Source organism: Eretmochelys imbricata, chromosome 1 (genome assembly GCF_965152235.1).
Source record: "Eretmochelys imbricata isolate rEreImb1 chromosome 1, rEreImb1.hap1, whole genome shotgun sequence".
Lineage (NCBI taxonomy): Eukaryota > Metazoa > Chordata > Testudines > Cheloniidae > Eretmochelys > Eretmochelys imbricata.
In genome coordinates, this window is record NC_135572.1 from 159,718,246 (window position 1) to 159,732,071 (window position 13,826).

A 13,826-nucleotide genomic window follows, 5' to 3' on the forward strand; every position below is an offset into this window, starting at 1 on the left:
GATAACAGTGAATGCCTACATTGCTTCAGATAATATTTTCTTCCTTGGCTTTTCTATTACCTGTAAGTGTCTGTGCATAGATAGAGATCTCTAATTGCTGTAGGTCCTCATGAATCTGAGTGATTAGGTTAGAATGAAAAGTGTTATTTCCATGGTGTTGAGGGGAAGTAAAAAAAATTAAAAAAAATACATACACACACACACACACTTGCTCTTTAACTTAAGAGGCTAGACTTTCCCAAGATTCACAAAAAGAAAAGGAGTACTTGTGGCACCTTAGAGACTAACCAATTTATTTGAGCATGAGCTTTCGTGAGCTACAGCTCACTTCATCGGATGCATACTGTGGAAACTGCAGAAGACATTATATATACACAGAGACCATGAAACAATACCTCCTTCCACCCCACTCTCCTGCTGGTAATAGCTTATCTAAAGTGATCATCAAGTTGGGCCATTTCCAGCACAAATCCAGGTTTTCTTACCCTCCGCCCCCTCCCCCCCCACACAAACTCACTCTCCTGCTGGCAATAGCTCATCCAAACTGACCACTCTCCTTATTGTTTCATGGTCTCTGTGTGTATATATAATGTCTTCTGCAGTTTCCACAGTATGCATCCGATGAAGTGAGCTGTAGCTCACGAAAGCTCATGCTCAAATAAATTGGTTAGTCTCTAAGGTGCCACAAGTACTCCTTTTCTTTTTGCGAATACAGACTAACACGGCTGTTACTCTGAAACCTTTCCCAAGATTGTTCCATTTTGGGGAAGAGGGAGGATATGTCTGAATGTTGCTGGAAATACAGTAGCATACAATGTAGATGCATTCTGTCGTGAGCATCTAGTTGACAGCACAGATCGTGTACAGGCAAACTTAACTTACTGTGACTAGCTACAAAACAGAACTTGGATAGAGCATCGATGTTATCTAACCTAGAGAACTTTCATAATATTCTTGCTCCAGTACAGAACATTCTTGGTTTCCTAGTTTCTTTCACACTTAAGTATTTCAGAGGGCATAACTTAAAACTGACGATGATTATTTTTTAATAGAATGTTAAAAACAAAATAAAATGATGATCCATCGGGAAAAGTGTATTTATATCTAAATTCTCCATCTCGTTCACCTCTGTAGGTGGAATTTTGAAAAAAAGTGCAAAGCTGTTTTTCCGTCGGCGGCATCATCAGAAGGATCCAGGAATGAGCCAGTCACACAATGACCTTGTTTACCTGCAGCAGCCAACGTCTGATGAAACACGAAGGAAGGGAGCAACGCTAACACGCATCCTTCACAAGAAAATTCTTTCTAAGAACAAAAGCAAGAATAAGCTGAATTGCACTTCCATGGAGCCATGTGTATAAAACCTAATGCTCTCTGAATGATACTTGCACATCAATTGATCAGCTGTTTACAAAACCATACTAGAAGATGTAAACACAGATTGTGACATGCATAAAATGATATTCACAAATGCAGTGGTTCTGGAATAAGCAGAGAAAACTTGGCTTCTGTTTTTCCAAAACACTTTTTTTTTTTTTTTTTAAAGCCTTTAAGCAAGAAGAATCCCGTCCTCACCAGCCTACCCCTAGCATAAATGGTGTTGATTGTATGATGACAGCATGTTCCCCGCCTCCCCACCCCAATCCAAGTTGTCACTCTGCATTCAATCCTGATTTGCAGAAGGTTTGAATCTACCACTCCTAGTGATGATATTTTTATTTTGGGGGGGATGGGGGTAGAGAAGATGGGTCGTACTGTAGAAGTGGTGTGACTGGGGAGGCTCACCTTTTTTTTAGAATATTAAATCTAGTTTACATTTAACTTCTAGACAACATGACTTCTTGGTTTCCAGATAGATGACTGGACTACTGTGAAGAGGTAATGTACCACTGTGGTTTTTGCTTCTGTAATATGAAACAATAGTAGCAGTGCAGATCTCAACTTGGGTTTCTAGACATGCTGAAAGTGGAAGCCGAGAGACCCTGATCTGGTTCCTGTTATAATTTGGAAACTGCTTTGTTTCTGAAAAAGGAAATTAAATGTTGATTAAGACATCCTGCTGTAATAACTGCTAAATCAGTGTAGATAGACATGTACCTTTGATATTAGCCATAATGATGATTATGCAAATACGTATCCTAGAATATTTAATTCTGTGCATATATTATGCTAAAAACCCTTTTTTTCTAGGTTTACTTTGTTCCCACTTGCAAACAAAGTATTTAAAAGGTCTTACTGTTACTTTTATTTCCCCACTATATGAGAAGCTAAAAGTGCTAATGCAAAAGTTATGTTGGGGACTCTACTCCCTTATCTACAGTACTTTGTAGACCAGTATACTAGCAATCGTATCAAAAGCAAAGTTAGGAGCAATAAATTTTGTGTAGATCACATTTAATCCTGCTTAGATTTGTATTAGTTCATGGTCTGATTTGCCAGTTACCAGTAGCCTGGAAAACAGAATTTTTGAAAAGTTTCTCTTTCCCCTCCTTCAGTTACAAGTTTACAAGTTTTGTCCTATGGTAAGGGAGTTTTTTTGGTTTGTTTGGGTTTTTTGTGTGTGTTTAAAATATATTGCAGTTGGCTCCTTTCTTTAAAATCTGGTAAAAGAAAAATTATAGTTCTCACTTAGTTAAACTGTCTAAGAAGAGGGGAATAAAACTTCAATATCTATATGCATTTTACAGATAACATATTTTTCTCATGTATGCCTGTTTACACATTCCTTTGCCATATATGCATTCCCTGTTGAGAACATAGCACCCAATCCAGCTGTCTTTACCCAGGCAAACACTTGCGTTGCACCAGTATCACCACGAATCTAAACTGATACAATTCCATTGAAGTAAACAGAGTTGTGCCTGCTTCTGTCACTAGTGAATTTGGCCCAAAGACTTCAATAAGACATTTGACTGAGTAAGGATGGCAGCATTGTGCCTTAGCCTTAAAGTTATAGTTTCCAAAAATGGAAACTGTGGAATAATTGAACTAAGAGCTTTCAATACTTTTGGTAGGCTCCAGATTCCTTAGCAAAGATGTACTGAAGGGTATAAAACTGGGGTGGGGGAATCTTCAGCAGAAAATCAAATATCCAAAGAAATGAACCACCAAATGCTTTTAACTGAGCCTCTAGTTCCAAATACATTTTATTTGGCCTAGTAATAGCACTGTGGCAGTACTGTCATGCATACCATTTTGCAAAAAATATGTATTGTCAACAGTCTTGCTGTATTTGTTGTTATAAATACCTGCAGGCATTTTTAAACACTATTTTAAAAAAATCTTAAGTTTGTTGCAGTTTTTTGTAATATAACTATGCAACACTCTACAGCTTTTGTGGGTTTTTTATTTTGGGTTGTCTTTTTTTAAATCCGAAATCATTATGGATTTGGGATTAGGTTAAAATCCTACTTTCACATATTTGAGACTTTCTCCTTTTTTACTAACTTGCAAAAAACCGAGGTTAGGATTCCATATCTACTGTACAACAGCTGATGCCATCAGCACTAAAAGGCTCAGGCTGCACTCCTTTGGTGCACGCACAGTTCCCCTTGATTTCGTTAGGTGTTGGCATGTAATGGTAGGTAAAAGAGAGATCCCTTCCCTATTTAAAGTTTTTGAACTGGTCTACACTACAGACTTATATTGGTATAACTGTATTGCTCAGGTTTAAAAATCCACAACCTTGAGCAATGTAGTTATACCACCCTACATCCTGCCCCCCATGGGAGGCAGATTAATTATGCTGGTGGGAGAGCTCTCTCCTGTCAGTTTAGAGTGTCTTTATTTAAAGCACTACAGTGACACAACTCAGTGCTACATCAATGCAGCATTTTAAGTGTAAACTTGCCCTTAGTGATGCTGTTTGCTGAAAGGAGAAAAAACAAAATTAAATCCTAAATGTCGTGGCCTTTCTAAACTAAAATTTTCCTAAGGTGCATATCACCATAGTATACAAGAACCTAGGAAGTGCAGGATTAGGCCCTGATGAGTGAAAAGTATCACTGATTGTGAACAAAACATTTGACACTAAACATGTAAAGTCTGTTAAATTACTGAGTTGGGACTTTTGTGTACAAAACCTTGTGTGGTTCATCTTTTAAATTGGTGTGAGGGATTACATTCATCTTGGCAGAATGCAAGCAGGAGGCTCTCTCCTCCACCCCCAGTAGACCAGTAACTCTTGATTTTTATGGAAGTCTTGGATGACTGCCAAAATTTGAGTTTTGGTGGTGGGGAACTGAGGTGGAGACTAGTGTAGCCTATTCTCAAGATGGAGGGGACAAAGACATTTGGGATAAAAGGGGGTCTTAATTTTTGTTAATAAATTAAAAGCTTCTCAATGGGCCCCTCCAAAATAGCCCTGTTCAGATGGATAGTGATTTAAGATTTGCCGCATGTGGCTAGGTCATTTTTCCCCTCTTCTAGAAATCACTGTAGATAGCATTGAGAGCATGTTAGCCATAGTCATTAGTTGTGAGCCCAAACTGACAGTTCAAATCCTCAGTATTTCAAATGTTCAAAATCATGATCCAGACCCCCCAAAATTATGAGATTAAAAATAAATGTGAGGGGGTTATATGCCCTCTGGTTTCTGAGCCTTTAGGGTGAACTTAGTCATGTTTTTCAAGCTTTCTTCTGCAACCATGAGGGCTAGGAACTTACTCTTATTTTTAAATGAAAGCTGAGATTCTCATGTAATTTTGTTTCCAGGCACTGGGGCTTTAAATAAAATCTCATATTGGAAAGCTCACCGTTAAAATTGCAAGAGCTAGCAACACTCAATCCTATGGGAATAGATGGGCACATACCAGTAGTTCACCTACAGCCTGCTCCCATTTAAGTGAACATGAGTTTTGCCACAGAGTTCAGCAAGATTGGGCACGGCACTTAACATTAACACTGGGTCCAATCCTCTCAGGTGCTAAATGCTTCCTGCCACAATCTGTGAAGGTTTCAGAGTAACAGCCGTGTTAGTCTGTATTCGCACAAAGAAAAGGAGTATTTGTGGCACCTTAGAGACTAACCAATTTATTTGAGCATGAGCTTTCGTGAGCTACAGCTCACTTCATCGGATTTCCACAGTATGCATCCGATGAAGTGAGCTGTAGCTCACGAAAGCTCATGCTCAAATAAATTGGTTAATCTCTAAGGTGCCACAAATACTCCTTTTCTTTTTGCAATCTGTGAAGAATATCAATGGGCACTGGGGCAGCATTGCACCTTGCAAGATCAGATCCAGCATGGTTCCCTAACTTTGGGGAAGGGCAGGGGTTGTAATTTACAGACACACACACCTTAATGATTTTAGTAGTTCAGCATTTGAGAAGGAATATCAGATCACATCACGTATCAAAACCTTTGCATTATGTTTTCGTTTTCTCTGTCTCTCTCTCATATAATCTCAAAGCTGTATTGTGGAAATAATTCATGAAATCTTTTTGTGGTGGTTTTTTTAATTCTTATTTATCCGTGCATTCTGTAAGCCAAAGAAAGTATACAGGGGTTGGTTTATTTGTTTTTTCCCCCATGTGTTTTCTCTTTATTGTTATGTAAAATTTGCAGAAGGAAACAGTGAAACTAACTATACTTTGTGCATTTGACAGCACTTCAACTCCCCACCCTCACGCCAAATAGTCCCTTTCAGTTCTAGTGATCCCTTAGATGTTAGAGCAATAGTACTATGGGGTTTGAGGGGTAGAGGAGGAATCATATAAATGTGACTTCTTTTTTTTATTGATTGTGTCTCATTGAATATAAAGCCGAAAGTTAAGATATGTGCGAGCAGGGTATCATCATAAACCCAAGTACACCATAGCATAGGATTAAATGATTGCTCGAAGGGAACAGAGCCTATTAGTACAGTCCATATTTAGATGTAGCTGCCCTACTGGAAAAGCTATGATGTAAAGAGCAGAGTTGTTGTTTTAAACTGCTTTTAGCAACCAATGGCCTCACATTTACTCCTTGACATCCACATTGACTTCAGTGAGACGATTCATGTACTTAAAGTAAGGCATGTGCTTAGGTACCTGGCTGAATCAGGGACTTAATGATAAATAAACTCTGAATACATTCAGTTAATCTTCCTACCATTCAGTTAAGGGTGAGCGATGTATTACTCAGGACAGCTATACTGCTGTTGTGCAAGCTACTAGCGAGCTGCAAAAGTAGCTGGCGTATATGGAACTGGTTATCTTGCCAATCTTGTTATTTAACATCCCTATATAAAAAGTGTAGCTGTTTACCAAGGGTGTAATATGCTCGCATATTCCAAACAGGGTGAAACATTTACTCTTAGCACTCAACTGTGATAACTTTTTTAAATTTGTACACTAAAATAACTTGGTGTAATTAAGAGGACTATGCTGTACAGATTTATTATACTATCACTAATAAGCATGAAAAGAGGATGTCTTCTTTTTTAAAAAAGAAAGAACTACTGCTGTACATAAAATAATAAACACCGATTGTCTCTGTGTAGTATCCTGTCATATATGCCTTGGTCTTCCAGGTGTACCGCATTGCTTGTCTGCTCATCTGCATTAATAAGACGACTCCATGTTTTCAGGGCCTCTTTACCTGTTTTCTTTTAGCAGCAAGCTCCTCCTAGCTGTGCCTGACCCTGTGTTGCTCCGTTCTTATTGTGCCTGAGCCCATCTAGGAAGGATCCCTTGCTGTGCTATTGGGATGCATTCTAAAACTGTGCTGGGAGGCAGCCTATTGGAGGGGACTGAGGGACGAATGAATAATTTGAGCCTGATTTGATGTTTGCATTGTTTGTCCAGGTTCATGAACATGCCCAGCTCTAAATGGACAATTTGTTATATCCCAAAGCCAACTATCACTTCACCATTTTTTGTCAGAAAAGGTCCTTTAGCAGAACAGAATGTCCAGATGTCACCTTGTGTGGAATCCTACAAAAGTAGGGCTTGGCAGATAATGTAGTCCAGCCCCCTGCACTGAGGCAGGATTATGTATATGTAGTAGTGGAGTAGTATTGGATGTCAAGATGCAGTGGTGTTTAGATGAACTGAATGGAGCTGTTTGCCTAAAGGATACTGAGTGTTCTGTGTGTGTTAATTTTTATTTGTGTGTGGAGGGGGAAAAAAAAATCCTGGAATTTTTCAATGTTCATTTTCCAAACATTAAAAGTTGGATGAAATTGGGGTTTTAAAAAATAGAAAAATGGGGGGGGGGGGAAGAAAAACACATTCATAATATACACATTTTACTACAGTATAATTGAAACATTTTTTATGTACAAAGATATTTTTGTCTCACTTGGCGCAAATAGTTTTTCCAGAAATCCTGATTTGCGTACACTTACATAATTTTCTTCAAAGCATCCTCACTCCTGTTGAGCCTCTTGCTGTCCTGGAGGTAGTCCACCCTTGAAAATAAGCACCCTGTGTCAAGACACCCAGGGGCTACACTCAGAGCTCACCATGTCACTTTGCTGAAATTGGGAAGTGTCTTGATGACTGTTCCAAAAAGCCAGCACATCCAGTTTCACATCAGGGTTAAGCATGTTCAGGTAAGTCAGTAGTGGGTTTACAATGGAGCCAGGTCCATGCTCAGAAGAGGCCCCAGCCTGCTCCACTTGCACTGAGCTGCCACCAGCCCGCTGGCTCTCCCTCCCCCGCCCACCACTTGCTCCTCTTGGCCTGCCTGCGGGTCAGCCAAGGGTTCCTCTCCACCCCCAGGTCCCACCTGCCAGCTCCTCTCTGCCTCCCGGCCGGACCCCAGTGCATCTCCAGCTCCAGGCAGTCTCTTCTTCCCATTATCTATACGGCCCCACCTGTCTCCCTGGAGCAGAAGCCTAGCCAGTTGTGGGGGAGGGGACTGTGGTGGGCTTGGCTGGGCCCCTCCAGGCAAATGGGTCCTGAGGGAGCCTGGCTGGGGCAGGCCCTGGCCTGGCTAATCAGGCCGCTCCTGAGGGGCTGGTACGATTCCCCGCCCCGGGACCAGCCCTGGCTGCGCTGGCGGCTCAGCCCGGCAAACACAGTCACGCCCCAGCGTGGCCCGTGAGTGCGGCTGGGAGGCAGGGCATGGGGGAGTGGGTCTCTGGGGGTGCAGGGCTGTGAGGGGGTGGGGAAGAGCTGTGTGTGTGTTGGGACACTAGGGAGTGGAGGTTCTTTGTGGGGTGCTGGGCAGTTGTGGTGGGGCTGTAGGCAGGGGGGTGCTGGCCAGGGGTGGTGGTGTGCAGGGCGCAGTGCATTTGTGGCAGGGTCTGGGGGTGTGCTGGACATAGCAGGTGGGGGGGAGGGGGCTCTGGGGCGGGGCATGGCACAGGCCTAACCCCAAAGGGAAGGGGCATGCTGGTAGCACAGGGCCTGGCGGGCCATTGCTGGTTTGTAAATAGTGCCCTTGCACGGGGCTGGGCAAAGCAGGAGTGCCCCTGCCATGCTCCTGGCCAGCCCCTCGTATCCACAAAAACAACAAGGAGTCCGGTGGCACCTTAAATACTAACAGGTGTATTTGGGCATAAGCTTTCCTGAGCTAGAACCCACTTCAGCAGCTGCATCCCATGAAGTGGGTTCTAGCCCACGAAAGCTTATGCCCAAATACACCTGTTAAGCAAGGGCAGAAGTCTTCTGTGGCCTAAGGTGCGCCGCTAGCGGGGGATTAGGCGACCTAAGGGCATCGTTTCCACAGCTCTGAGCGCTGGAGCAGGTGGCTGTTAGTGTGAGGGTCGGCGCAGGGCCGGCCGGCGGCAGCCTGCAGCACCTTGGCTTGAGCCCTGGCTGGGCTGCCCGAGGCGCGGGGGGCTGCACAGGGTCCCCAGTTGTGCAGCGAGCGCGGGGGCAAGAATAAGGGGAGTCGCTGCACAGGCACGCGGAGAGCTGCCAAGCCAGCTACAAAGCAATGAAATAACGGAGGGTCCCTTAAACTGGGGGCGGGCGGGCGCGCCCCACCCTCCTGGGCTGCAGGCGAGCTTGCAGGGGTGGTGACTGACCTCTGTCAGGCGACCCGGCCGGGCGTACAGCACCCTGCACCGAGGGCCCCGAAGTGCGACTGCAACAGCGCTGGCGGGTAACAGCCCCGCCCCCACAGCCCCGCGCGGCGCAGCGAGAGAGTAGGCGCCCCTCCCGCGAACTACGACTCCCATGGTGCTTTGCCGGCGGGCGGCCGGGCCGGCTTCCGGTGGCGCGTGGTTTCCGGAGTGGATCGGAACCTGGAGTCCGGATTCGATCCGGGTCGGAACATTCCAAAAGCAGGTAACGCAAATCCCCGCATTCCAGCGCGGCGCGCGGCACCGCCTGCCCCTGGCCGGCGAACCCCCACCCCCACCCCCACCGCGCCCCCGCCGCGCGCCGCGCCGCCCCCGCCCCCCTGGGGTTGCCCCTGGCGCGCGGGGCCCCCGGTCCGGCTGCGCCGCCGCTGCCGCCGCCTCCATCTCCATCTCCAGGCCGCCTGTTCTTTGTTACAGCGGCCGCGCCGCCGCTGCCGGGGGGGCCGGGCGGGTCCGAGGCAAAACCCGGCGGAGCCGATCCCGGCCCAGCCACCCGGCCCCCCGCCGGCGCCTCGGAGCTGCAGCCGGGAGCGCGCGGGTCAGCCCCGAAAGGGGCCGCGCGGAGCCCGGCTGGGGTGGGGCTGGGCAGGTGCCGGGGGCGCGGGAGCCTGCAGGCCCCATGTCGCTCTCTGAGGAGGCGTGGTGCATACCCCTCCCCCCCCCCATTATTTCTCCGGAGCGCGGGGTGTAAATGATTCCCCCCCCCCCCCCGCACGCAGCTCGCCCCCGCCCGCCCCCCTTGGTTCCCAACCTCTTCCCAGGGCTGCCGCCGCTGTAAGCCCGGGCAGGAGCTCAACGCTAGTAAATCCGGTTTTAAATATATCCCCCCGCACCCCTCCTGGAGAGCCCGACACAGACTCGCTGCTGAGACCGGAGAGAGATTGTATCTGTTGTCGCAGGGGTGAAATCACCATAACTTAGGTAAAAAGAAAAGGAGGACTTGTGGCACCTTAGAGACTAACCAATTTATTTGAGCATCAGCTTTCCGTGGGCTACAGCCCACTTCATCATTTATGCTCAAATACATTTGTTAAGCTCTGAGGTGCCACAAGTCCTCCTTTTCTTTTTGCGGATCCAGACTAACACGGCTGCTACTCTGAAACGTAACTTAGGTGTTGATGAACAGACCTTTTGTGAGTCCTTCCGGTCCATAAATGCGCAAGCTGGTTATTTAAACAGCATGTTAAAATACAAGCTGAAAACACTTTGCATGTCCACAGCGAGGCAGATTTATTGTATATATCCAGAGAGGGTTGTTATTACTTCTGTGTCTGGATACACAAGCCCTTTTTGAGCTCTGTGAATAAGTGAGATGTTTTGACTTCCAATTTTAAGGGATTTGTTCTGTCTTTGGGTCTAGTACATTACCTAGACCTGAAAGGAGTTAGCTGTGACAAAGCATTATTCTGCCACAGAAAGTGAAATCTGTGCTAAAGACCTCACCTCCAGTGAGGGAAACCACTGCTGTCAGAAAAAAGAAAAGGAGGACTTGTGGCACCTTAGAGACTAACAATTTTATTTGAGCGTAAGCTTTCGTGAGGTACAGCTCACTTCATCGAATGCATTCAGAAGAAGCCACTTCATAATATCTCTATTTCCTTCAATCGTTAAAGACCACCTCTACCAGGCAGTGGGGCTTTTTCTGATTGGTCCCTTATATATTTTTGAAGTGTGACTCACTACTCTTTTGCATTTAATGTAAACAAGATCTTCTTGGGCAAAGTTAACAAATAGGATTGTGCCCAAAGCAATCTTAAAGTTAAATTGGATCGGGCCCTTTGTAAGCAGGTTGGGAAGTGGTCTCATTTAGGAAATTATTAAGTATTATTTACATAATACAGGCATTGCCATCATGATATTGATATATAAATTTCTTAGTAGCTTTACATTTAAAATAGCCCAGCCCTCTTGGCCTCCAAGGGAAATGTACTTTTCAGGCAGTGGTGGTGAGGATGAAAGTGGTATGGTCCTCTCCACCCTGTAACTGTCATGGTGAGTTCTGTATTGTCATTCTGGCCCGTGGAAATGGAAGACACTTGAAAGTTTTGCAGTAACCTTATTTTGTTTAGTAACAGATTTTAGCCTAAAATGTAATATTGTGGCCTTATTGATATCCCATCTATATTTCTTCAGAAACATTTATCTGCTTATTGGGGTGCATCAAATGGTATAAATGAATGTATCTGATACCTAAATTTATTGTTAAAGTATGGGGTTTAAAGGCATGATGAAGTCAGGAAGACAGGACTAGGGGAGGGCAGGATAACATTTCATGGTTATGAGGAAGTACTTTGAGTTTTCTGATGGCCGTTAACAATGTAATGTTCTGGTTTTATTTCAAGCCACTTACATTATAAAACATATTGGCCCTGTTATTTTGATTCTGCTTTATAAGTGCTGGCCTATAACTAAGAATAAGGTGTGATGCTGTAGGTTGAATTATAAAGGAAAAATGTCCTTTTCCATGGTGCATTCAATGCTCTTTCCTATAAAACATTCATTCCTTGCTGATGCCTTTCATTAAATACACTTTGAAGTTTACTTTTTCTTAGTACACACAGGTGATTATCATGTTCATAGAGGGGCTAAATAAAATGTGCTGTATCTTTTCAAAACAGCACAAACTCAGTACTTTACACTTTGCTAATCTGCACTCTAAGTGATTGGGGCATAAAAAATAAGACATGCTTTCCCCATCTCAGCAAAAAAATTAACAGTAGAACTGTATACTGAAGCCTTGTGTTACTAAAACTTTATTACTTGACAAAATATACTGCAAAAAATCTTTAGTATAGTAAAAAGTATTATATGTAAACTACATAGTGAAATAAGTGAACAAAGTAAATTTTTTGATGAATTCTTCTTGTTTTATGTGTGTATTTGCAACCTTCATTCAGTTGTAGTGTGTCCAGTTATTTGTGCAAATTAGTGAAATTATACTGTAATGTAGAAAGGGAAACCTGTATCATATACTCTCATCCTTGTTTGTTTTCATAATGACAGGTATCCTCATAAATTCAGACAGAATTAAAGGTTTGAGTCTACGCGTCTTATGCTTGAGTTTAAAAAAATTATATCGTTTCCCTTTATATCTAGGTTACCAGTTCAATTTGTGAAACCAAAATTGCGCATCTTGCCACTATGACCTACATTTTCCAACTCTGTGTTTTAAATATATAACAATGTGCTCTCACTCTCGTATGCTCAGATAAATGGAAATATTTTTATAAGTGCAATTTAAATGCATAGGTCCTGATCCTGCAACTTGCACCCTGTGCCTCAGTGGGGCTGACTTAAATGAAGCTCCACGTGGATTTTATAGGTTGTGAATACGGAAAAGCTTTCAGGATTGTAGCCTTAGCACAGTTGGAAAAAGGGAGTTTACCTGCTTAGAGCTCTTGCTTATGTACAAAATTGCTCAGTTAGGTGTAAAATCAGAAAATAGGTGTCACCTACATTTACAATCTGCTGATGATTATTAGATTATTAGAGTAATGCTGCAAACTTTTGAGGGGTGGTTAAAATTCTCCCATTTAGTTGCAAAATCTTAACTGGTTTAACATATAACTATAGGATGCTATCTATCACTTGGGTATAGTTATGTATATTGGTAACTGAAGGGACAAACCAACAGATTCTCTTCGCTAACTATTATATTAAAAGTATATCGAGCTGATGATAGCTTGCTATTTGTGGGCTGACAGAACTCATATGCTTCTCGGTGTAGACAATTTGCTAAAGAAACTTGGGCTGTTCACACATCATTTCTTCAACCCTTGACCCCAAAAACAAGCGCAGGTTGGTAAGTCAGAAGTCACCTATCAAGCTGATGTGAGTTCCTCACTCTTTCTACTTAAAGGGTATACTGTCCTGCCCTTCCTCCATTGCTGAGAGTACATTCTGCACCTGTGATCTAATGGCCATTGTCCGCTTAGCTGAAACATTATTTGCAGAACTCCTCATGCATGGAGATGGGAACATTGCTGTTCATTTGCTTAGTCACCACGGAACTATTCCTGTCAGTCTCGTACAAAAATGTCTGGGCTTTACAGAAGTTCATTATCACTTCTACAAGCCGATAATTATGTGCAGTGGAATGAGTAACTTAATAGATTTCTCTGCTTGTACGAACGTTAGTATCTTAGGGAGGAAATGGTCTCAGGGATCCCATGGTCTCAGGGTTAGAGCAGAAACTGGAAGTAACAACTATTGGGTTCTGTCTTCAGCTGTGCCACACAGTGTGACTTTGTACAAGTTTTTCCACCTCTTTGGGCCTCATTTACCCATGTGTTAAAGGGACATAATAAAACATATTTCAAAAGGGTATTACGAAAACTTACTTCAGGTTTGCAAAGACCTTTGAAGTCCTTGCCTGAAAAGTTCTATGTGAATGCAAAGAAGAATCATCAGTCCAGTTGTAGGGTTACGCTTCCTTCTTCAAATTTGGGAATACCAAAGTTGTAGAGACTAGACAGAAATCTGTATCATGAGAGTGCATATAGTAATGTACAGTAGTCTTTGAGATCTCTCTCTGCACCTGAGGTGTTTCCTTTAGCAAATTTTATTAGCTCAGTCCCAATGGATATATTTACACAGCAGTTTTGAGTCTACTTGATGTATAATTACGGCTTCTGGTTTTCAGGATTTTTTAATTTAATTTTTCAGGGCTTGTTTTTAGTAAGTTTTGAGTTTCATGTAGATGTCCAAAATTGTTTTTTGGCAGGGGCTTTCTCTTTGTACATATATGTAGTACTGTTTCAAAAATACTATGCTAAAGCGCAGTAGGGAACCTTTAGTACATCCCAGCAGG

At 43.4% G+C, this 13,826-nt stretch overlaps 2 protein-coding genes and 1 long non-coding RNA gene across 8 annotated transcripts in view; 2 read left to right on the plus strand and 1 right to left on the minus strand.

Moving 5' to 3' along the window:
• C2CD2 (C2 calcium dependent domain containing 2) overlaps positions 1–1,792 on the plus strand; it is a 50,669-nt gene extending 48,877 nt beyond the window's left edge. The window contains exon 14 of the mRNA XM_077818176.1: positions 1,135–1,792. Coding sequence (XP_077674302.1) covers positions 1,135–1,361 — 227 coding nt within the window. The 3' untranslated portion in view covers positions 1,362–1,792. The remainder of the gene's footprint in view (positions 1–1,134) is intronic.
• Positions 1,030–9,043, minus strand: LOC144265539 (uncharacterized). 2 transcript variants are annotated; one of them, XR_013346314.1, is made up of 4 exons: positions 8,960–9,043; positions 7,331–7,393; positions 1,786–2,022; positions 1,030–1,305 (listed from the first exon to the last, which is right to left on the minus strand). It is a non-coding gene; the product is annotated as an uncharacterized LOC144265539 (long non-coding RNA). The 2 variants fall into 2 exon arrangements; XR_013346313.1 differs by lacking the exon at positions 8,960–9,043 and having other exon boundaries at positions 7,331–8,507.
• Positions 9,044–9,139: 96 nt separating this feature from the next.
• PRDM15 (PR/SET domain 15) overlaps positions 9,140–13,826 on the plus strand; it is a 48,667-nt gene continuing 43,980 nt past the window's right edge. For 4 of the 5 annotated variants that reach the window (XM_077818245.1, XM_077818229.1, XM_077818237.1 and 1 more), the window contains exon 1: positions 9,163–9,221. The gene's annotated coding sequence lies outside the window, so the exon portion shown is untranslated. Of the gene's footprint in view, positions 9,222–13,826 lie in introns of all 5 variants that reach the window. The other variant, XM_077818220.1, reaches the window with a different exon arrangement.